The sequence below is a fragment of the Cetorhinus maximus genome, chromosome 6 (genome assembly GCF_964194155.1).
Source record: "Cetorhinus maximus chromosome 6, sCetMax3.hap1.1, whole genome shotgun sequence".
NCBI lineage: Eukaryota > Metazoa > Chordata > Chondrichthyes > Lamniformes > Cetorhinidae > Cetorhinus > Cetorhinus maximus.
Genome location: NC_135884.1, coordinates 156,516,522 through 156,541,257, shown reverse-complemented (window position 1 = coordinate 156,541,257; position 24,736 = coordinate 156,516,522). Strand labels below are relative to the sequence as shown.

At 45.9% G+C, this 24,736-nt stretch overlaps 1 protein-coding gene across 3 annotated transcripts; it reads left to right on the top strand.

The window, feature by feature from the left end:
* The first annotated feature begins 748 nt into the window (after window positions 1–748).
* Window positions 749–24,670, top strand: faap24 (FA core complex associated protein 24). 3 transcript variants are annotated; one of them, XM_078544740.1, is made up of 6 exons: window positions 749–942; window positions 1,545–1,611; window positions 1,714–1,878; window positions 10,161–10,300; window positions 15,820–15,972; window positions 23,019–24,670. In XM_078544740.1, exons 3-6 carry the CDS (start codon window positions 1,752–1,754, stop codon window positions 23,265–23,267), a joined length of 669 nt encoding a protein of 222 aa, XP_078400866.1. In that variant the 5' UTR covers window positions 749–942; window positions 1,545–1,611; window positions 1,714–1,751; the 3' UTR covers window positions 23,268–24,670. The 3 variants fall into 3 exon arrangements, with proteins under 3 accessions (XP_078400866.1, XP_078400868.1, XP_078400865.1); XM_078544742.1 differs by lacking the exon at window positions 1,545–1,611; XM_078544739.1 differs by lacking the exon at window positions 749–942 and having other exon boundaries at window positions 1,270–1,611.
* The last annotated feature ends 66 nt before the right edge of the window (window positions 24,671–24,736 follow it).

The following is a 24,736-nucleotide window of genomic DNA, read 5'->3' as shown; positions in this document are numbered from 1 at the left end:
GGTGGGTCACTGTGGGTGAGGGAGGTAGTGTGGGTTAGTTAGTGAGTGGGGGTCAGTGAGGGGAGGGAGCAAAGGGTCAGTGAGGGAGAGTTGAGGGAGAAATGAGGGAGTGTGGATCAGTGAGGGGAGGGAGCAAAGGGTCAGTGAGGGAGAGTTGAGGGAGAAATGAGGGAGTGTGGATCAGTGAGGAGAGGGTCAGTGAGGAGGGAGGGAGTAGAGTGGTTTGGAATGAGGGGTGGGGGTGGGGAGGGAGGGTCAGTGAGTGTGAGGGAGGGTCAGTGAGTGTGAGGGAGGGTCAGTGAGTGTGAGGGAGGGTCAGTGAGTGTGAGGGAGGGTCAGTGAGTGTGAGGGAGGGTCAGTGAGTGTGAGGGAGGGTCAGTGAGTGTGAGGGAGGGTCAGTGAGTGTGAGGGAGGGAGGGAGGGTCAGGGAGGGAGGGAGGTAGGGTCAGGGAGGGAGGGAGGTAGGGTCAGGGAGGGAGGGAGGGAGTAGAGTGGTCTGGAATGAGGGGAGGGGTGGGGAGGGAGGGAGTAGAGTGGTCTGGAATGAGGGGAGGGGTGGGGAGGGGAGGGGAGGGGTGGGGAGGGGGGGAGGGAGGGAGGGGGAGAGAGAGAGAGAGAGAGAGAGAGAGTGTCAGTGGGTGGGTGAAGAGATATTAATGGATATGGGGAGTAGATGAGAAAGTGGAATTGAGGTCTAAGATTAGCCATGATGTTATTGAATGGCAGAGCAGGCTCGAGGGGCTGAGTAGCCTACTCCTGTTCCTAATTTTGTGTTCCACATAAAGGTTGAAACCCATGGGTTAAATGGGCAATGGCAGCCTGGATACAAATTGGCCAATAATAACCGGAACCTAGTTTTGTGCTGCTGATTGAGGGACAAATATTAACTTGGACACCTCCCATGCTAGCACCTGAGCGACAGCTGAGACGAAGTGCGTGTGTGTGCGTGGGTGGGTGGGTGGGTGGGTGGGTGGAAAGAAAGACTTTTTGAAAATACCGATAGTGCCCAATGTCATTATTCTACTTACTACAATGATACCAGCGATGAGGATTTCAGTTCTGTGGAGAAACGGGTTGTTCTCCTTACAGCAGAGAAGGTGAAGAGGAGATTTGATTTGAGGGGTTTAAAATCGTGGATTCTTCTGATAAAGTAAACTGGGAGCAACTATTCTGAGTCTGTATCCAGAGGATCCGTATTTCAGGAAGCGATTTGTTCAGTCTGCAACGAGCTGCCTAAAAGGCCTGTGGAAACAGATCCAATAGTAACTTTGAATGTTTGAAAAGATTTTTTATAAGTTACTGGTCTCTGAGGAAAGAGCAGTGGGAATGCAGGCAAATTGAATTGATCCTAACAGGAACAAACACAGGCATGATGGCCTCCAAAGCTGAGTGATTCTGAATTTGTCAAAGGGGGATTCTGTTCCTGGTCTCTAGGAGCCTCTTATTCTTTCTCAGCTATCATCAGTCATTGTGTAGAATGTAGGGAGTGGGAGTGAATAACACTTGATGCATCTTTATTTTTTCCTGTATCCTTGCGATGATAGTTTGAATATCCCTAATTGAAAGCACCTCTCAGATCAGCACATAAAGAACCCTGGAATTGCAACACTGGTAAAGAGTAAATATTGGCTTATGTTATACCTTTTACACCCAGATTTCCAGCTTTTGCAGAATTTCTAAAGCTGTCCAATTTGATTTCCTTTTATTTTCCAGGCAGCTAGAACAGAGTGTGAGATTTCCACAGAGCAGTGATGGACGTTTCCGTGAGTTCCAGTGTATCGAGCACCCCAGTCCGTGTAGGAGCTAATGCAGTCCCCTATGGACATGTCATTGTGAATGAGAAGTGGAGGGGTTCAGAATTGGCTCAGGGCCTTCGCGGTAAGTTGGAACAACATGAATCTTATGGAGGCAGAGAAGTTGCATCAGGACAACTCGACTGCATGCCCTTTCCTCAGCTAGCCTCAGTGCTGTGGACTACAGAGAAAAGCACGGTCCTGGTTCAAACTCCTCATTGGGAACCTGGGAGGAAAGTGCCATTGTGACCTCCTGTTTTAAAATAAAACAACGTCTTTCCTCTGCAGCTGCTGCCCTTTTCTCTCTAAATCACAGAATCTTTACAGTGCAGAAGGAGGCCATTTGGCCCATCGAGTCTGCACTGGCTCGCTGAAAGAGCACTCCACCAAATCCCACTCCCCTGCCTTATCTCCGTAACTTTGCACATTCTCTGTTTTCAGGTAGCAAACCAATTTCCTTTTGAATACCTCGATCGAACCTGCCTCCACCAACCTCTCAGGAAGTTCGTTCCCGACTCCAACCACCCTCTAGGTGAAAAAAATTCACATTTACTCCTTTTGCCAATTATTTTGAATCTGTGCCCTCTAGTTCTTGATGTTCTCTTGAGTGGGAACAGTTTCCCACTATTTACCCTGTCCATACTCCTCAGGATCTTGAATACTTCTATCAAATCTCCACTCAGCCTTTTCTCCAAGGAAAACAGTCCCAACCTCTCCAATCTATCCTCATAGTTACAGTTCTTCATCCCGGGAATCATTCTTGTGAATCTCCTCTGTACTTTCTCCAATGGCTTCACATCCTTCCTCAAATATGGTGCCCAGAACTGGATGCAGTACTCCAGATGAGGTCTGACTAATGTCTTAGACAAGTTCAACATGACCTTCTTACTTTTGTACTCAATGCACCTATTAATAAAGCTTAATATACTATATGCTTTATTAACTGCTCTCTCAACATGCTCTGCCATCTTCAATGACCTATGTACATATACACCAAGGTCTCTCTGTTCTTGCACCTCCTTCAGAGGCTCTCCCTTTATTTTATACTGTCTGACCATATTCTTCCTGCCAAAATGTATCACCTGACACTTCTCTGCACTGAACTTCATCTGCCACTTGTCTGCCCAATCTACCAACATGTCTATGTCCTTTTGAAGTTCAAGACTATCATCATCGCAGTTGTCAACACTTACAATCTTCGTATCATCTGTAAATTTTGAAATCATGTCCTGAACACCACAGTCCAGGTCATTAATATATATCAGGAAGAGCAAGTGTCCCAACACTGACCCCTGGGGAACTCAACTACAAACCTTCCTCCAATCTGAAAAACAACCATTTAACACTATTCTCTGTTTCCTGTCACTCAGCCAATTTCTTATCCAAGTGCCTACTTTCCCTTTTACTCCATGAGCTAGAATTTTGCTCACAAGTCTGTTGTGTGGCACTGTATCAAATGCCTTTTGAAAATCCATATACATCACATCAACAGTGTTTTCTTTATCAACCTTCTCTGTTACCTCTTCAAAAAACTCCAGCAAGTTAGTTAAACGTGATTTTCCCTTGATGAATCCATGTTGGCTTTCCTTAATCATCCTGCACTTGTCTATGTGACGACTGATTTTATCCTGTACATAGTTTCCAGAAGTTTCCCCACCACTGAGGTCAAACTGACTGGTCTGTAGTTGCCGGCTTTATCTTTGCACCCCATTTTTGAACAAGGGTGTAACATTCGCAGTTCTCCAGTCCTTTGGCACCTCCCCTGTTCTAAGGAAAACTGGAAGATCATCACTAGTGGCTTTGCAATTTCCACTCTCACTTCCCTTAGTACCTTTGGATGCATCTCATCCGGTCCTGGTACCTTACCTATTTTAAGTAAAGATAGCCTTTCTAACACCCCCTTCCTCTCAATTGTAAGTTCTTCTAGTGTACCAGTTACCCTCGCTCTCACCTTGGCCTGGGTAGCAAGTTCTTCCTTTATAAAGACAGATCTAAAGTACTCATTTAAAACCTCTGCTATTTCTCCAGCCTCCACACGCAAGTCCCCTTTTTTGTCCCTAATCAACCCTACTCTTTCTTTTACCACCCTTTTATTATTTACATGCTTATATAAGACCTTGGGATTCCCTTTTACGTTCACTGCCAGTCTCTTTTCATGCTCTCTCCTTGCTCTTTTTAATAATTTCTTCACTTCCGCTCTGGTCCTTCTATATTCAGCCTGATTCTCCATTGGATTTTCTACACGACATCTGTCATACGCGTACTTCTTCCTTTTCATCTTTACCGCTTTCTCTCTCGTTATCCAGGGTGCTCAGGATTTATTTGTTCTACCTTTCCCCTTCAAGGGAATATACCTTGACATTACCTGCAATACTTTTTCTTTGAAGGTGACCCATTGTTCAGCCACCGTCTTATCTGCCAACACTCGACTCAGATGCATTCTCATCCCATTGAAGTTGGCTTTCCTCCAATTAATTATCCCTGTTCTGCATTGTTCTCTGTCTTTTTCCATGATTATCCTAAACCTTGATACAATGGTCACTGTCCCCTAGAGGCTATTTGAAATAAATATCCTTGAATGTGTCTTTATGTCCTAAAGTTCCTTGTTCGAATTCCTTCAGTACAGTGCAGGGGAGGCGATGCTGTAGTGGTGTTGTCACTGGACTAGTATTCCAGATACCCAGGGTAATGCTCTGGGGACCCAGGTTCGAATCCCACCATGGCCGATGGTGGAATTTGAATTCAATAAAAATCTGGAATCAAAAGTCTAATGATGACCATGAAACCATTGTCGATTATTGTTCACTAATGGTACACTACTGTCCGTCGTGCTTACCTGGTCTGGCCTACATGTGACTCCAGACCCACAGCAATGTGGTTGAACAAGCCACTCAGTTATATCAAATTGCTACAAAGCCTCAAAAGGGAATGAAACCAGACGGACCACCCGGCATTGACTTAGGCACCGGAAACGACAACGGCAAACTTAGTCCTGTTGATCCTGCAAAGTTCTCCTTATGAACATTTGGGGGCTAGTGCCATCACAGACTAGTCAAGCAACAGTCACCCTCACGGAATCTTATATTACTGATCATGTCCCAGACACCATCATCACCGGCAGGGCAGAGACCCGGTGGCACAGTGGTATACAGCCGGGAGGGAGTTGCCCTGAGAGTCCTTAACATCGACTCCAGACACCAGGAAGTCTCGTGGCATCAGGTCAAACATGGGCAAGGAAACCTCCTGCTGATTTACCACGTATCGCCCTCCCTCAGCTGATGATTCAGTGCTCCTCCATGTTGAACACCACTTGGAGGAAGCACTGAGGGTGGCAAGGGCGCAGAATGTACTCGGTGGGGGACATCAATGTCCATCACCAAGAGTGGCTCAGTAGCACAACTACTGGCCGAGTCCTAAAGGACATAGCTGCTAGACTGGGTCTGTGGCAGGTGGTGAGGGAAATAACAAGAAGGAAAAACATACTTGACCTCATCCTCACCAACCTGCCTGCTGCAGATGCATCTGTCCATGACAGTATCGGTAGGAGTGACCACCACACAGTCGCTGTGGAGACGAAGTCCCGTCTTCACATTGAGGATACCCTCCATTGTGTTGTGTGGCACTATCACCGTGCTAAATGGAATAGATTTTGAACAGATCTAGCAACTCAAGACTGGGCAGCCATGAGGCACAGTGGGCCATCATCAGCAGCAGAATTGTACTCGAACACAATCTGTTAATTCATGGCCCGGCATATCCCTCACTCTACCATTACCATCAAGCCAGGGGATCAAACCTGGTTCAATGAAGAGTGCAGGAGGGCATGCCAGGAGCAGCACCAGGCATACCTAAAAATGAGGTGTCAACCTGGTGAAGCTATAACATAGGATTACTTGCGTGCAAAGCAGCATAAGCAGCAAGTGATAGACAGAGCTAAGCGATCCCACAACCAACGGATCAGATCTAAGCTCTGCAGTCCTGCCACAACCGGTCATGAATGGTGGTGGACAATTAAACAGCTCACTGGAGGAGGAGGCTCCACAAATATCCCCATCCTCAATGATGGAGGAGCCCAGCACATCAGTGCAAAAGATAAGACTAAAGTATTTGCTACAATCTTCAGCCAGAAGTGTATAGTGGATGATCCATCTCGGTCTCCTCCAGAGGTCCCCAGCATCACAGCTGCCAGTCTTCAGCCAATTTCATTCACTCCACATGATATCAAGAAAAGGCTGAAGGCACTAGATAGTGCAAAGGCTATGGGCCCTGACAATAGTTCACAATTGTACTGAAGACTTGTGCTCCAGAACTTGCTGCACCCCTAGCTAAACTGCCCCAATACAGCTACAACACTGGCAGCTACCTGGGTATGTGGAAAATTGCCCAGGTATGTCCTGTACGCACAAGGTATGACAAATCCAACCTGGCCAATTGCTGCCCCATTAGTCTATTCTCTTCAACAGTGCTATCAAGCAGCACTTGCTTAGTAATAACCTGCTCATCGATGCCCTGTTTGGGTTTCGCCAGGGCCACTCAGCTCCTGACCTCATTACAGCCTTGGTTCAAACATGAACAAAAGAGGTGAACTCCAGAGGTGAGTTGAGAGTGGCTGCCCTTAACATCAAGGCAGCATTTGACTGAGTGTGGCATCAAGGAGCCCTAGCAAAACTGGAGTCAATGGCAATCAGGGGGAAACTCTCCACTGATTGGAGTCATACCTTGCACTAAGGAAGATGGTTGTGGTTGTTGGAGGTCAGTCATCTCAGCTCCAGGACATCACTGCAGGAGTTCCTCAGGGTAGTGTCCTTGGCCCAACCATCTTCAGCTACTTCATCAATGACCTTCCTTCCATCATAAGGTCAGAAGTGGGGATGTTCGCTGATGATTGCACAATGTTCAGCACCATTCTTGACTCCTCAGATAGTGAAGCAGTCCATGTCCAAATGCAGCAAGACCTGGACAATATCCAGGCTTGGGCTGACAAGTGACAAGTAACATTTGTGCCACACAAGTATCAGGCAATGACCATCTCCAACAAGAGAGAATCCAACCATCGCCCCTTGACGTTCAATGGCATTACCATCACTGAATCCCCCACTGTGAACATCTGGGGGTTACCATTGACCAGAAGCTGAACTGCACTAGCCATATAAATACTGTGGCTACAGGAGGAGATCAGAGGCTAGGAATCCTGCAACGAGTAACTCACCCCCTGACTCCCCAAAACCTGTTCATCTACAAGGCACAAGTCAGGAGTGTGATGGAATACTCCTCACTTGCCTGGATGACTGCAGCTCCCACAACACTCACTCAAGAAGCTTGACACCGTTCAGGACAAAGCAGCCCCGCTTGATTAGTACCACATCTACAAACATTCACTCCCTCTATCACCAACACACAGTAGCTAGCAGTGTGTACCATCTACAAGGTGCACTGCAGGAATTCACCAAGACTCCTTCGACAGCACCTTCCAAACCCGTGACCATTACCATCTAGAAGGACAAGGGCAGCAGATAGATGGGAACATCACCACCTGGAAGTTCCCCTCCAAGCCACTCACCATCCTGACTTAGAAATGTATCGCCGTTCCTTCACTGTCGCTGGGTCAAAATCCTAACAGCACTGTGGGTGTATCTACACCACATGGACTGCAGCGGTTCAAAAAGGTACCTCCACCACCACCTTCTCAAGGATGACTAGGGGTGGGCAATAAGTGCTGGCCCAGCCAGTGAAGTTCACATCCCATTAATGAATTTAAAAAAAAAGTTTCTGGCCTGCTCACTGCACAGTTACCCTCCTGGTTAAAGTACAAATAACCTCTTGTGTGAATGGGATTGTAGCATTTGATCCCTTTTCGTTCTCTGGGAATTCTCTGTGGCACCCACATCGTCCCCCCGTTTCCTCTCCTCTGACTCAGTCCAGCTCTGAGACTGCCTAGTGGTTGGACTCTGACCTGTCCGACTGCAGCCAGCACATCTCTAGCCTTGGCTTTGCTTTCCACCATGACACTATCATAGGAACAGGAGGAAGCCATTCAGCCCATCGATTCCTGGTGATGTATGTTTGGTTTCATCCTCTTCCTTATCTATATTGTATTTCATTTTCAGGCATGGCGTAAGGTGCAGTGTGACATCCAGCTGTATCTCTGCACTAAGCTTCTTGATATCTGTGTCCTGACAGATTGCTGATTTGACATCAAGATCAGAGTCGAGATTTCCACAGCCAAATATTGGGATGAAACAGCCATTTCAGTCTTTGCCACAAGTTCCACTCTCTTCCCTGTCTGTTCTCTCCAGGTAACCCAAGGCTGTGTTAAAGCTTGTTGTCCTGCTCAAGCCACAGTTGAGGTTCATCCCCCACATTCTCTCCATCACAAAGATCACATGCATCCAACTCGACAGCTGCTCCCTTCTTGCCCTCAATTTGCCTACCCCTCTCTCCTGATCCTGCCTCATTCCCTCTCTCATTGAAGCTATTGTCCATGTTATTCTTTTCTCTCAGCGTGGTTTCTCCCACACTGTTCTCATTGCTTTTTCATACTCCATAGAAAATTCAGCTCCCATACCCTGTCCCCTCCCCCTTGCCCATCATCTCAGTCCTCACTGTCCTGCACTGGCGCTCAGTCTCTCAGCACGTTCAAATCCTCACCTTCATATCCCATTGTGGTTTTACCTTGCTCTATCTCTGAAACTGCCATCATACCTGTACCCTCCCATGTATCCTTCAAGGTTCCAACTGTAATCTTTCATGTCTCCATCCTCTCCTGAGCCATCATTGGCAGCAGGGCTCTCAGCTGTGTTAACCTCAGTGGAACTCCCTCCCCAACCTCTCAGCACTTCACCTTTATAAACCTATCTTTATAAGCAGTCACTCCCTCCTAACGCTCGTCTCACAACTCGCTGTCTGTTCATTTATTCCTTTTAGTTACATTTTGTTCACTCATTTTCCTCTAAAGGGTCTAAAAGGTGGTGATAGCTTCCGTCTCATAAGGTGATGGTTTGTGCTGTGGTGGTCAGCTCTGTGTTTAGCATCACCTGGTGTGGCTCAGGAGCCCCACTCTGACATGGAAGTCTCTGCTTCATTTGCCTTTTTCCTCTGTAGAGGATCTAGGAGGTATTTGCGAAGCACTATATAAAGGACAGTTGTGGCTGAGTGGTTATGTTCTATACTGACTGCAGCCTCTTGGTGGTGCTGTACCTCATGTTACTGAGTTTCTTTCACTGCATTGCCAAGTGGCAGGGTCAGTTTCTGCTGAACATGAGAAATGTTTAGAAATATGTGAACACTCACTGTTACATACCATTCCCAAGCTGAGAAAATGAGCTGCTTGAAGCCAGTAGCAAAGAGACAGGCTCCATTCTTATCATCTTCTCTCTCCGCTTGGGGAAGAAGCTGGTCTTTTGGTTGAATCCTTAAATCCAGTCCTGGTTTATATGAAATTCCAGCGGGTGGGAGATGGGAAGTGCTTCTGCAGCGTACAAGCTATAGCAAGTTGGAGGATCAGCCTCCTGTGTCCTGGGATTAGGCTAGTGGATCGAGATGGTCTTCCAGCCTTGTCTGAACTCTCAAAGTTCTGCTGTATGACATTAAAACTTCAAAGCCCTCGATGGTGCACATGTGCAGCTGAGCATGAGGTGCAACAATAATAGGGTTACAAAGGACATTGGGGGAAAAATGCGAGGGCGGTTAGTCCAGCAATCTATTGTGGATAATTTAAGGAATTAGGGAGAAATGTCAGGAAAATATTCCGTGACAGTGGCTGCTAATTTTAATGTTTTGCCCTCTCCCTGGAGTTACCATTGTCAGGGGTTGGAGAGAGTCCACCATCTAATGGAAAGGATGTGATGATCTTTTCCCTGAAACACTGCAGTGTCCACATGCTGCAGTGACCTCTCTGCCTGCGCTCTCCCTAGAGTGACTGCCCTGCCCCCCGTATCCTTCAACTACCTGGAGGTGTGAACAGTGTCCTTGTCACCTGCTGAGATCCTGGAATAGGAACGGTGATTCTCTTTCCTGGTCAGCTTTCAATATTTATTTGTTCCTGGCTGCATTTATTGCCGTAAAGTTAATGTGAATTATATAACACGGGACTGGAGGCACATGCAGACCAGATGAAGCTCAGATAGCATGTTCTCTAATGGACATTGGCTTTCTCTATTTCAACATCACTTTTCCTGGTGTTTGGCCACAGGCTATCTAGATTAGTTTGAGATGTTGCAATTTGGACTCGTGACTTGCTAGTCTAGCGCTATTACCACCTCACAACCTTATCCCTGCTGTGTCCTTCTAACATACAGTAAACCACAAAACCAAATGACTGTCCAAAGATGCTGATTAATCACCTTTGGGATGTATTTATTTTTGCAGGTCGGATTGCAGTTATTTATGAAGATGGTTTGGGTCTGGTCGATTTCCACATCTCCAAACGGCTGTGTGTCTTATATGTTTCTGAGGCCGATCTCGTGGTTGGAAACACCTACAAAAGAAAGCTTGTCCAATTTCGGAAGGTATGTGGCCACTTCATTTAATTGAAGAATAATGACTATAGATTTCTCTGCTGCTAAGGCACTGCCGATTTGTGAAAAGTTCCTCATAGAGTCATAACTGCACAGGAGGGGCCGTTCAACCCATTGACTCCATTGATTGTGGATTTAGATGAGAAAAGTTGGGAGGAGGCTTGAGTGGAGCATAAACACCAGCAAGGACAGGTTGGGCAGAATGGCCTGTTTCTGTGCCATATATCTGATGTAATTCTCTGTGTCCATACCGGCTCTCCACAGGGAAATCCAGTCAGTCCCCTGCCCCCATGCTCGCCCCATAACCCTGCAGGTTTATTTCCCTCAAATGCACTTTTGAAATCATTGATACCTCCACTTCCACCACCATCGTAGGCAGCGAATTCCAGGTCATTACCCCTCACATCCCTCTGTATGTATCTCTTGCTGATATTTTGGGGAGAGGGCAGGGGAGGTGTCAATTGAAATTAATACATTCTTGTTAGGTAAGAGAATCAAGTGAAATAGAACCAAGGTGGGAAAATGGGCTTGAGGTTCAGTTTAGCTGTAATCTAATTGAATAGTGGAACAGTGTTGAGGGGTGAATGGCCTCTCTGTCCTTGTGTTCCAGCAGCAATCACTGGGACAGAGTTCCTGGTTGAGGATTAAGGATTATTCCCTCTTCCCAGTGCAGGGTTGCTATGGTCAATTTTTACTCTTCCAATGCAACCCAAACTGACATGAGGTAACCTAGCAGAATCCTTCAGTACCGCACTGAGCTGTTGGAGATGGCTGGTCAGTTTGGTGGGCGTGGTATTATATTGGTATCGGAAAATGTATGGAGTGCTGGGATGCATCAGCTGTCCAGAACAAGATCACTAAGGTGTAGTCCATGTTTTCTCCGAGTAGTTTTGAGGGGAGGGGCAGAGTGCCTATTGGTGTAAAGTTCCACATGGGGTCAAAATGGCACCCCCTCAGGGAGGGAGATTCCTGCTGTGCTAACATCTGTCTCCAGAGCTGTATCGGAGCTGAGTGTGTGCTGACCACCTGCTGGTTACAGTCTGACATTTTGGAGATGGCAGGCAGGAGAAGGAATAAGTGGATTTTTTTCTACTGATCTGTGTGTAGTTTGAAAATAATGTTTTAAATAATTTTTTAAAAGCACCAGATTGGAGAAATTTGGAACAGATGTTAAATTAAACCCAATCTGCTTCACTGGACAGGGAAGATCCCACAATACTATTTGAAGACTGAGAGTTCTCTCTGTATCCAGGCCAACATTTCTCACTCAATGAACACTGCCAAAACTGATCATTTATCTTTGTGCTGGCTGTGGGACTTTGCTGGTCTACAATGGCTATTGTGTTCATAATTTCATTCATTGTATGAAACTGATTATCAATGTGGAAGGTGTCCTAACCAATGTTCAGTATAAGTTTACCATCATTTCTCTACTTATCAAATCACTCAGAATTTTGGTTGACCACAGCTGGATTCCCAGTTCACCACAGGCAGCTAATGTATTAGACAACATTCTTTAGCCATCATCCTGTTGTGTTTTTATAATGATATAAAGGTACCAATCACTCAAGGGATTGTGTAAGCACGTTTTGTGCTTGTTTGTTTAAACTAGACACATAAGAACATTTATACATGGATAGAGAGCTTTAAGACATAAGCAGCAGAGTTGTGTTCTGCTCACAGGCCAAAATGAACCTGACTGGATCACATGGTACACTTCCCTTCTAGTGATGTCATGCTGCAAACCCTTAAAGGCACATTACACCATCCCCCTTTCTTTTTAAAGATACTTTCCCCCTTCCAAAGAAGTAAAACTATTTACAATACATGCTCATGTTTAGTCATCATTATATAAGTGTATAGGACTGGTGAAGTTATCAGTCTGTAAAATGTAGAGGTAATCTGCTGGTATGGCCCGATCTTGCAATGGTAATCTTGTCTGGAGGTTTCTTTGATTGCTCACAGTGACCTGTGGCATTGTCATTCTTGGATGTTATTCCAGGTTTAATTTGGGGTCTAGTTCTTGATGCAATAGGACTGTATGGTGGTTGAGGACCTGGAGTGTATCTGAGTTGCCCTGGGTTACACCTCACTGTTGTATGTAATGACTTCATAGGACTTTGGCTCTGAACAAATCCTTGTTACCTTGGCTGGTTGCCACGAACCTTCTGTGAGATCTTGGGTGTGAACTTGTTGTCCCAACTGTAAACTTGCAATTCTGTACCTGTAATTTTATTGTGCACGTTGGTTATCTTCTCTTGCAGTTTTAAAAGTTTCTCTCTAGTTTCTGAGAGAGTAGAAAGTGTAGATAAATTGGTGTGCGCTGGTCTGCCAAACATGAACTCTGCCAATGATGGAATAATTACATTTAAAGGTGTGAGTCTCAGATGTAACATTGCAATGTGTAGATCTTGCTTGGTCTGTCTACATTTGAGATTTAGGGATTTCACCGTGTGAATCATTCATTCAACTAGGCCGTTAGATCTAGGGTAATGAGGAGAAGAACAGGTGTGATCGATATTCCACTTCTCATACATCCTGAAATGGCTTACCAACAAATTGTGGACTGTTATCCGTAATGATCTCTCTAGGCACACCAATTAAACTGAAAATAGCACTTAGAGTGCACAACAGTTGTGGTTGATGCATTGTGCAATTGTCGAATAATGGGAGAATTGGTAAAGTAGTCAACAATGACGATGAAGTTAGTGCCATGGACATAAAAGAGTTCGGATGTGATTTTAGACCAAGGATGGGTAGGAACTTCACGTGGAATCAGTGGATCTTTGTGCTGACTTGGCACATGCTCTTGACATGCCTCGCACTTCTTGACGATGACTTCAGTGTGATTTTTCATACCCAGCCAATAGACAGCTTCTCTTGCAAATCTTTTCATCTGATTTATGACCATGCATGAGGGATGAAGCTGTTGAAGAATATCAGGTCGCAAAGATTCTAGTATGATAACCTGCCTGCCTCTGAAAATGACTCCCCGGGAGATGCCTAGCTCATCCCAGTAAGGCCAAAATGGTCTCATGTGTGCGTGGACATGCTGAATTGAATCAGATCATCCTTCAATGATGGTTTTCCACAGTTTCTGTAGTGTGGAATCTTTCACCATTTCTTCTGGTAGATGTTGAGACTAGCATTGTGCAAAATATATCAGATCAATTGACTGACTTGCATTCTCCTGCAAGTGTAATGTTGCAGCTCCCTTGAAACTGCCAATTTTGTTCAAACATTCTGGATGTTTCGGTGTTAGGTCATGAACCGAGGTGATGGGGCTAGTTTCTGAGGTTGATCTGCCTTGTGAAGTCTGATTAATTCCATGGATTGTCATTAGTGTAAGGTCACAACATGTCGGTAGACCTGTAATTGCCAGGCCTTTAGTCTCTACAATGTAGAACATTTCTGACACCCAGGAGGATTGATTGTACTTGCACCCCAGGACTATGGATCCTGCACATGGAATTAATGAGCCATTGTACACTGAAAGTTGCGCATTAGTAGGTTTTGCCATGGCCTTCCATGTCTGTGGATACATGTCTTTTAGAATCCACAGAGGTAGTATGTTGGCTCTTGCCCCTGCATCAATCTTGGCCAATGACAAGTAGTCACCAACTTTCTTAGGGGAGATAATTTTAATCTTGGCAAAAACTTCGTACAGTGTGACGATGTCTGTGTTTTCCACGAGATTGAGGATGTGAAATGTGTTCACCGCTCTTTGCCTCGTCGTGCACGTTATTGTCATTTTCTGGTTTGTCAATCACCTCATGTATACGTTTCTGATGGGATACCGGATGGTTGTTCTTATTGCTTGGAGGTACCTGTTGTGAACGGTCTGTTTGGATCAGTGCATGGCTCTTCGTAGCTGCAGCAGCCTTTGCTCTAGTCACTGCCGCTGCCAATGGCCCTTTCTGGCCTTACAGATTTGATGAAAAGCTGGGCATTTCCCTGGTGCATGCAGAAGGCCACACCTTCCACATGTCTCGCTAGGTTTGGGTGTTCCAGTGAGTGTGTCAACAATTGGGGTTGTGCTTAGGACCTGTAAGCTTTGTTGACCTGCGAGGATCGCTTTGTACTTCAGTCCATCCTGTAGTTCTGTGATGCTATATGTTTTGGGCTTGTCTAGCAGATCTTTCTGGAATGTTTTCATGGGAGTGGATGTGATCACGAACTGAACAATTCTGTCTGCTAGTTCTGAATTTGAAAAAAATCATAGTACGTATCCTTTTCTCTGCATCTGCTGATGAAGTGGTCTATGGATTCTCTAAGCTGTTATCGAAATGACATGGACTCTAGTCAATGAATATGGAAATTTAACCTGATTCTGAAGCGGCCTTCCAATGTAGTCCATAACTTTTGGGGATCCATTAGCTCTTCTGCTGTTAATCCTGACATGTTCAGCCTGTGTAGACCTTCATTCCAAATTGCTAGGTGAATTTTTATAGCCTGCTTGTCTGGTTCAGACACACCTGAATCAAGAAACCATAGCTCTGTACGCTGTTTAAACATTCTGAATTTGGATAGTAGGTCAGCTGCAGTCCGGTTTAAACTGGGGAGGTTTGTGGACATCCTGACAAGTTCCCTTTGACCTTCCTCCTTCTTTAGTACCTGGGATGATTGTCGCTGTAGCCACTTTCACACGCTTTTCCCAAGCTTCACCCGTTATAACTGCAACCCCGTCTGGCCTGATCTTATGATGGTTTTTGTTTGTTTGACTCTTCCTCACTCACTATCGATCCGGCCCACCCACTGCTCACTTGCCTTTCCTCACTGAGCTGACCCGGTGCTGGTTCTCATGACATACTGTCCTCTTCACCACGATGGATCCATCTGCCTATAGCTCTTCAACTCAGTACTATCTCAGCCTGTGTCTTCAAAGCTTTTTTGCGCAGTCAGCCACTGCATTTTCAACACTTTCCGACACTGTGGCTCCCCTGTGGTCTGACCAAAACACCGAGGGTGGTCTCAGGCCATGTAACACGATCTAAGACTCTTCATGTTCGCGCTGCCAGGCTGTTTTACCACCGCTGATCACCATGTGGTGTTTTTATAACAATATAAAGGTACCAATCGCTCGTGAGGGATTGTGTAAACATGTTGTGGGTTCGTTTATTTAAACTAGGCACATGAGAACCGATCCGTGTGTATAGGAAACCTGAAAACATCAGGGGAGTTGTGTGTGCTGTGTTCTGTTCATAGGCCAAAGTGAAACTGAGGCTGGATCATGACATCACTCGATAGGAAGTTTGTCATGCTTCCATCCCTTAAAGGCATATTAGAACACACCCCACTGTTATAGGGTTAGCTCTGTAGCAATCGGTGGCTGCCCGAGATGAAGACCTTTGGTGGGGCAAAATGTGACAATGAAAACGATTTTTGAGTGTGTGCAGGATCCCTGCGGGTGAAGTTAACAGTGACATATCCCTAATTAATTATAGATTAAATGACCTGTTCACTTTTTTTCAAACATTTTCACCTGTTTCTTCTCCCCACATTGAATCCAGGCGAGCACTTTAAATGGAATAATTGTCTTGGAAAAGACCCAGCTAAGTGAGCAGTACTTCCCTGAGGTGCAGAGGTTTGTGGTGTTGGAGTTGGGCATGACACTGCTGCCTGTAGCCAGCCAGACTGAGGCCTCACATCTCATCACCCAGTTGGTAAGGGCTGTTTGCATGTTGTTTTGATGCATTCCTTCAATTCTGGTCTCTTCTGCATCCTTATTTCGTTCACCCTCACCATTGGCAGCTGTGCCTTCAGCAGCCCAGGCTCTAAGCTTTGGAATTTCCTCCCTAAACCTCTCGTACTCTCTCCCTCTCTCTCCACTTTTTAAGACATTCCTTAAAAGCTCTTTAACCGGGTTTTTGATCACCCGCCCTAATATTTCTTTCAAATTAGGAAACGCTAGAAATACTGTGTAGGTCTGTGGAGAGAGAGAGAGGGGGAGAGAATTAAAGTTTCCTTTTATATTCATTCTCAATTCTGTGGGAATTGCTGCCAAGGCCAGCATTTATTACCCACTCCTAATTACCCCTGATAAGGCCAGTGACCTCTCGTTAGAACTTGAAGTTAGAGATGTAACTGTTTTTCAGCAAGTACCCAGGGGGAGGGGAGGAAAGAATAACAGGGCAGGTCTGTGATAGAGTGGAGGCCCAGGGAGATTCAATGTTAACAGGGATGATGGTGCAAGGCAAAAGGGAAATAACTTCAGATCATGATCACTGTCCCCGTAACAGGCCAGTGATTCTGAGAATGATTCTGTTGTTACCATTTACAGATTTTTTTTTTTTTAAACTCATTTTTAGTTTCTTTAGTTTCTCTCCCTCATTTGTCTGGCATCATCCCACATACCAGATGTTAAGCAAAGATGCTGGGCAGACTTTTCCATTCTAGAGGCCACGTGCAGTGGTGGGTGGGAAAGTTGGCATGAAGTTGGCGTGGTGTGCGAACACACACGACCTTCTGCTTTTCAGCTCATTAATTATGTGTTAGCGAGGAGCTTGGTGACTCTCGTGGCAGAGCGGGCAGGAAATCGCCCTCCCCACTGTTGCTTCATGGCACCATATTTAAAGGGCCCCCGGACAGACATTCACTCAGCGCAGGCCAGGAGTTCCGTATTACTCCTCCAGAGTCTGTGCGGCTGCAGCTCTTACAGGAGAAGCTGGTAGATGTGAGAACCCACATCCCGGGACATACGGGGGTTCCTCTGGCATTGCCTCTCGTTCGCCTCTAGATAAGAGCACTGCCGGCCAGCAATACACCCATGGTCAGGCCAATGCTCACCGCTGCAGTGGACCGTGTTCACCAGCCTCTTGCCCTTCTAGAGGCCCCACTGCCTCCTTGCTCATGGCCCTGAGCCAACATCCTTCTCCTCCTCATTTGGATGTGATCCATCACCAAGGCAGGGTTGCCCACAGCCTGCAGCATCGACGCCTCAGTGGATGTGTAAACGAATTGAAGTGATACATTTAGTGAGCATGTCCTCTACAGGTTTCCCTCCATCTCCACTCCAGCAGGTCAGTGCTGAACCCTTCACCTGGCCTCTGTCTAGACATGGCATCCCCACCCCCAGCCCTTCCAGGTGAAGGACATCCTGGAGGCCCAGAGATGGATGTTCCTCCCCTTCATACGTGACTGCGTATGGAGACATTGCTCTTTGACCAGGGTGATGAGAACCATGTGCCTCACGTGGACACTTTTCCACTTGGCTCCACTCCCCTCGAGACTCTTTGGAGAGACTGTTGCCTTGGCAGACTGGAAGGACTGTCCACATGGTCCCTTGTCAGCCATGACCTTTGACCCGGGAGGATGGAGGTTTGGAGTCGCGAGTTGGCTGCCTTCCACCAGCTGTGCCCCTTGGAGGCGCCACCTCCCTTCACCTTCACCACCCCCCCCACCCCCCTCCGACTGCAGCCGATGACAAATGGCACAGATCGAACGGCGGCTCCACATCTTGCTGGGATCTCCATGTTAAGAGACCCATGAGTCAGGAACGAACCTGCTGCAAATCAGCCTTTACCATAGAGAGGACACAACTGAGCATCTTTGACATCCAGTTACCGGGTGTCCCTTCAGTCGGCCATTTGTGCTGACCTTGAACTCCAACCACCCGAAAAGACCCTCCTCCCACTTCGAGGATTCACACGTCCAGAGCAACTGTTGTCAAGAACAGCCTTGAGAAAATTATGCATGCAACTTTTCAGACAAACTCCACCACCTTCCTTAGAACCATAGAAAAGTTACAGCACAGAAGGAGGCCATTCGGCCCATCTTGTCCATGCCAGCCCGAGGACACCCAGGTGCCCTTTCTAATCCCACCTTCCTGCACCCGGCCCATAGCCCTGCAGTTTACAGCACTTAAGGTGCAGATCCAGGTACTTTTTAAAAGAGTTTAGAGTTTCTGCCTCTACCACCAACTTGGCCATCGAATTCCAGACACCCACTACCCTCTGTGTAAAAAAAGTTCTTCCTCATGTCCCCCTACACCTTCTGCCACTTATCTTGAATCTATGTCCCCTGGTTCTAGAATTCTCCACCAAGGGAAACAATTTTATCCTGTCCACTCTATCTATTCCATCCTTTCCCTGTCACCCACCAACTTCCACCCCCCCCCGCCCATCACCCTTGACCTACCTAATATCACCATTCCTCTCCCCTCTGTCACCCTTGAACCTCCCCTCATTATTCTGAACCCTATCACGATCCACCTCCACATACCTTTCCTCCCCTCAGAGCCCACACTTGTTACTGTCCCTGGCCCTTCCCCTTACCTGAGCCACCTGTCTTGTCCCCCTCTGTGACCAGATGAGTCTTTCATCTACGAGACTCTCATCCTAAACCTGCCACCGAACCACATCCCATTCCCCCCTCTGTTTCCTCCTACCACCAGTACCCTGAGTTCTCCTGCCAGGACTCCACCATCAACTCCACCGGTCCCACCCTCTGAGACACTCACTCCTTCCCTGGACACCATTGCCCCCACCCACACAATCCAGTAAATCTGCCTCTCCTGTCCAGCCTTGGCGCAGCTTATGATACAAGCACCCAAAATCTCATAGTTATGCTCTTAAAGGTAAGAAGTGTCCGTGTGCCTCAGTCATTGATGAAGTGAAACTCGCCTGGTGCATGTCACTTGTTTACAGTCGGGAAAACTGTTTGGATAATCCGCTGGTAGGGGCACTTCATTTGGAAGGGGAATGTAATTCTTTTTTTAATTCATTCATGGGATGTGGGAATTGCTGGTTAGGCCAGCATTTATTGCCCATCCCTAATTCCCCTTGTTCAGAGGGCATTTTAAGAGTCAACCACATTGGTGTGGGTCTGGAGTCACATGTAGGCCAGACCAGGTAAGGACGGCAGATTTCCTTCCCTAAAGGGCATTAGTGAACCAGATGGGTTTTTACGATAGTCGACAATCGTTTCATGGTCATCATCAGACTTTTAATTCCAGATTTTTGTTGAATTCAAATTCCACCATCTGCCTTGGCGGGATTCGAACCCCGGTCCCCAGAGCATTACCCTGGGTCTCTGGATTACTAGTCAGTGATAATAACACTACACCACCGCCTCCTCCTAATTCCAGTGAGTTGGCCTTTTAATGAGAATTCATGAGATGCAAATGAATGCAAATGTAGTTCCTGACATAGATCAGTGAGAAACTTGACCTGCCTTTAACCCACCATCAAAGTCGGGAGAACAAAATTCCAACCTAATTTCGTGTCAGCAGGATACGGACTTTTCCCATCACACAAATTTAATGCCCCTGCCCACCACGATCCCTGCTGTTGGTCGGAGTGGAAAATTCACCCACTGCCTTTCCTTTTGGGTGAGTGCAAAAGATCCCAGAAAAGCATGGGAGCTCTGACCAATGTTTCTTCCTCAGTCTGTACCGACCTGGTCATTTATTCCATTTCTGTAGATCAGAGCTTTGCTGTGCACAAATTGGCTACTGAGTTTCCTACATTATGACAGGGACTACACCTAAAAAGTACTTCACTGGTTATAAAACATGCTTAATGTCAGGAGTAAGAAATATAATGGAATCCTGACTGAAGAATAAAAAACCTCTAGAAACCAAAGAAGTCACCATAGATTTCAAGAGGGAAAGTCTTGCTTGATCAACCTTATTATTTGAAGAGATAACAGAGAAGTAGATCAGGGTAATGTAATAGATGTGATATATCTAAATTTCCAAAAGGCTTTCACTAAGGTAACACACAATAGGCTAATGAATAAAAGCAAAAAACTGCGGATGCTGGAAATCCAAAACAAAAACAAAAATACCTGGAAAAACTCAGCAGGTCTGACAGCATCTGCGGAGAGGAACATAGTTAACGTTTCGAGTCCGTATGACTCTTCATCAGAACTAAGGAAAAATAGAAAAGAGGTGAAATATAAGCTGGTTTAAGGGGGGGTGGGACAGGTAGAGCTGGATAGAGGGCCAGTGATAGGTGGAGATAACCAAAAGATGTCATAGACAAAAGGATAAAGAGGTGTTGAAGCTGGTGATATTATCTAAGGAATGTGATAATAAAGGTACAGATAGCCCTAGTGGGGGTGGGGTGGGGGGAAGGGATCGAAATAGGCTAAAAGGTAAAGATAAAACAATGGCTGGAAATACATTTAAAAATAATGGAAATAGGTGGGAAAAGAAAAATCTATATAAATTATTGGAAAAAAGGGGGATCGGAAAGGGGGTGGGGATGGAGGAGAGAGTTCATGGTCTAAAATTGTTGAACTCAATATTCAGTCCGGAAGGCGGTAAAGTGCCTAGTCAGAAGATGAGGTGCTGTTCCTCCAGTTTGCGTTGAGCTTCACTGGAACAATGCAGCAAGCCAAGGACGGACATGTGGGCATGAGAGCAGGGTGGAGTGTTAAAATGGCAAGCGACAGGGAGGTCTGGGTCATGCTTGCGGACAGACCGAAGGTGTTCCACAAAGCAGTCACCCAGTCTGCGTTTGGTCTCTCCAATGTAGAGGAAACAGCATTAGGAGCAATGAATGCAGTAGACTCAATTGAGGGAAGTGCAAGTGAAATGCTGCTTCACTTGAAAGGAGTATTTGGGCCCTTGGACGGTGAGGAGAGGGGAAGGGGCAGGTGTTGCACCTTCTGCGGTTGCATAGAAAGGTGCCTTGGGAGGGGGTTGAGGTGTAGGGGGCGATGGAGGAGTGGACCAGGGTGTCCCGGAGGGAACGATCCCTGCGGAATGCCTCCAGGGGGGTGAGGGGAAGATGTGTTTGGTGGTGGCATCATGCTGGAGTTGGTGGAAATGGCTAATGAATAAGGTTGGAGCACATGGAGCCAGAGACAAGTAGCAGATGAATTCTAGCTGGTTGCAAGGCAGAAAGCAGAGAGCCGAGGTAAAGGGTGAATATTCAGAGTGGCAGAAGGCTTTGGAATCAAAAACACAATTTGTAAATTTGCGGACAACAGCAAACTAGGAGGGGCTAGTCAGTACGAAGGATAACTGCAACAAATGACGCGGAACATGAATAAACTTGTAGGGTGGGAATATAATTGGCAAACAAATTTAAACACCGATAAAGTGTGAGGTGTTGCATTTTGGTAAGAAAAATGGGAAGGTTACATATTACTTGGAAAATAAAAATTTAAATATGGGAGAGAAGGGATCTGGGAGTAAAAGTACACATCACAAAATTGTAATGAGGGTATATATATATATATATATATATAGAGGAACAGAATTGAAAAGTAGGGAAGCCATGCTAGACTTGTATAGAACGTTGGTGAGTCTGTGCTGTGAATAGTTTTAGTCACCATATTATAAAAAAGATTATAGAAGCACTGGCAGTGGTGAAAAAAAATCTACAAGAATGATAGCAGAACTGTGAGGTTATACTTATCGAGAAAGGATGAACAGTCTGGAGCTTTTCTCTTAAAAAGAGAGGCCCAAGATGTGACCTCATCGAGGTCTTCAAAATGATAAAAGGTTTTGATAGAGTGGATACAGAGAGAATGTTTCCAATTGTGGGGAAGAGCAGAACTAGAGGCCATCGATATAGGATAGTCCCCAAGAAATCCAATAGGGAGTTCAGAAGAAATGTCTTTACTCAGAGTGGTGAGAAGATGGAACTTACAGGGAGTGGTTGAAGCAAATAGTTTAGATTCTTTTTTTATTTGTGTAGCTGTTCCTCATGTTCCACTTGTGGAGCAAGTGGCCACACCTTTCCTGGCCTGAACTTAAGCAGGTGAGGGTTGTACAGATTTTCCACAGAAGGTTGAAACCTGAGAGGTCACCGCTCGGGTCAGTTAGCAGGCTGCAGTTGGTGATGTTTGCAGTCAACCAGGAGATGTCCATCGAGGGGTGTGGCTGTCATCAGGGTGTGGAGTGTGTTCCAGTCGGGGTTACGGGATTGCAGACGAGTGCTTGGGTATTTTTTTGTGGCGCTGTGTCAGTGGAAGTGTTTTGTTAGCTATCAGCGATGGTGTTTTTGAGGAGGATATTTTCCCTGCGGACATCAGAAAGCTCAGTGTGCGTGAGCACAGGAAGCTGCTCGAGCTGAGTTGGTCTCAAAGTTTCTGAAATAACCCTCCTGGCTTCCTGAAGGTGGATATGGACCATGTTTGTGTGCTGCCTCCTGAGACAGGCTGGGCAGCAGTATTCTGTTGTTGGGTAGATGAGGCTGAGTGAAGCAGTGTGTCGTGTGTTGGTGCTGCTGTTACCCACCAGTTTCCGTATGAGATTCACTCTCACCTTGACCTTGACTCCGGCGTTCTGGTGCTGTTGCCGGTAGGTCAATGTACGGTCAAGAGTGAGGCCAAGGTATTTTGGTGTCGGGTTGTGGGTGAGTAGCCGGCCACAGAACTGGACAAGAAGGTCTTCCCTAGTCTTTGAGATGTTCAAGTGGAAGGCTGAAATGACAGCCTTAACAGCACTTAATAATATAGATTCATTTAAGGGAAAGCTAATAATCAAATAAGAGAGAAGGGGATAGATAGTTATCCTGACTGGATTAGATGAGAAAGGATGGGAGTAGTTTTATATAGAGCATAAATGCCAGCATGGAGTGGTTAGGCCAAATGACCTGTTTCTGTGTTGTATATTCTGTATAAACACTTTGGGATGTCCTGAGGCTATGAACAATGCAATAGAAATGCAAGCTCTTTCTTTCTTTCTAGTCCACTCTATTTGTACTGTGTGCTGTCTCTGAAGTGTAAACTAACCCTACACACTCTGTTCTTGCAGGTTCTCGAGGAGAGTAGGGAGCAGGGTCACAATCCATTCCAGCACAGGGCACGCTCCCGTTTGTCTGATGCTAGAGTCCTGGCCACCGTCCAGCAAATCCCTGGAGTTGGGAAAGTCAAAGCCATGAGCCTCCTGAGGCACTTCCCCAGTATTCAGCAGCTCAGTGCTGCCAGGCCACAGGAGCTGGAAGCAGTAATGGGAAGGGCACTGGCTCAACAGATTACTCAGTTCTTCTCAACAACAAACTGACGCTCGGTACGAATCTGGTGGATCATGGATTATTAATGTCAGTGCTTTACTCAGGCGATGCGTGGTGAGGGGCCATTACTGCTAGACGGCTACCACTCACTCAAGCAATACGCCAGGTCAGTCAGCTTGGGTGTCTTGTGTGAAATATTGTGATGGGGTTTGTGGTGGGGTGAGAGAGTAGGGGTGGGGTGGGGCACAGGAAGCTGCTGTATTTCATTGACAAGGTAGCCCAGTGTGCAGGAGGTACTCTCAGAGCACTCCGTGAATAATCGTTTCAGTGTTTCAGCACGGAAGGGTTGTGCCTGAGCTCTAAGAATGGGGAGCTCCGTGAATAATGTGGGGGAACACCTGCCAGTCTATCTCAGTACAGTCTGCTGCAATGATCAGTCTTTTTACAGAGTAAGGGGCTGTGTCCTGGGAGAGATTTTGGACACCGTGAGCTGACTGGGAAATAGGTTTATGCAAAGTGACTCAATTAAATATCTCTTGCTCTCTGAACTCTCTCAAGACAAGTGATCAGTTGGGGTGGAATTTTGTTGGGTGAGATAGAGTTAGGCTGGGTTATGTGCTGTACTTCCATCAGACAATTGTTACGACTGAGTTGGGAGGAGTGTACTGTCTGTCTCTAGTTCCACTACCACGGGTCACAACATATCTTCAAATGGTTTCTCCAGCTGGCTATACCGCCAAATATGTGCTTTCCCTATGAATCTCTGAATGACCTCTCAATGTCCTGGTTTCTTCAATAAACAACAAAATTATCAGTTTATTATAAAACCAGACTTGTCAAATAGAAAGGCAAAGCTTATTAAAAATAAAATATAGGAATTCTGTCAAAAGAATAAAAGTCAGTGGTTCAAAGGAAAAGGATAGATAGCGGAGTCCTCAAACCGGCATCCAGGTTATATGGTTGGTTTCTCCGCTGTAAACCACCATGTGACCCTTTTGCACACAGTCCACTGGGATCAAGAGGTTTCCAGCTTCTTTAAAACCGCTTAATTACCTTTTCTTGTAAAATGCTGTCTTTTCCAGGCACAGCAGCATCTGGAGTCCTTGCATTAACCCTTTAAGGGACAGTGTCTTCACAAACTCTTCCAGAATGCTCTTAGTCATTGAAGATGAACCATTTTCTGTGATCAAAGCGTTTATGACACTTCCTGTCTTGGAAAAATGAAATGCCAAATTTATGTGTTTCATTACAGAGCGTAAAAGAACCAAAAATACTAAAATTGACCCACACACTCATTCATTCATTCAAAACTGATGCAAAACTAATACCGTTATTCTCTGTATCATTTTGGACAATTTGAAGCTAAGTTAAATTCTAGGCAATTACATTGTTTTTCCCCGCAATGTGGACGATCTTTGTGATAAGATTGCAATAATAAACTCCATTGAAATAGTCTGGCATTCTGGTTTTTAGATTTTCCCACAAAGGCTAGGGGGTGGGGTTGTGATCCGTATATACC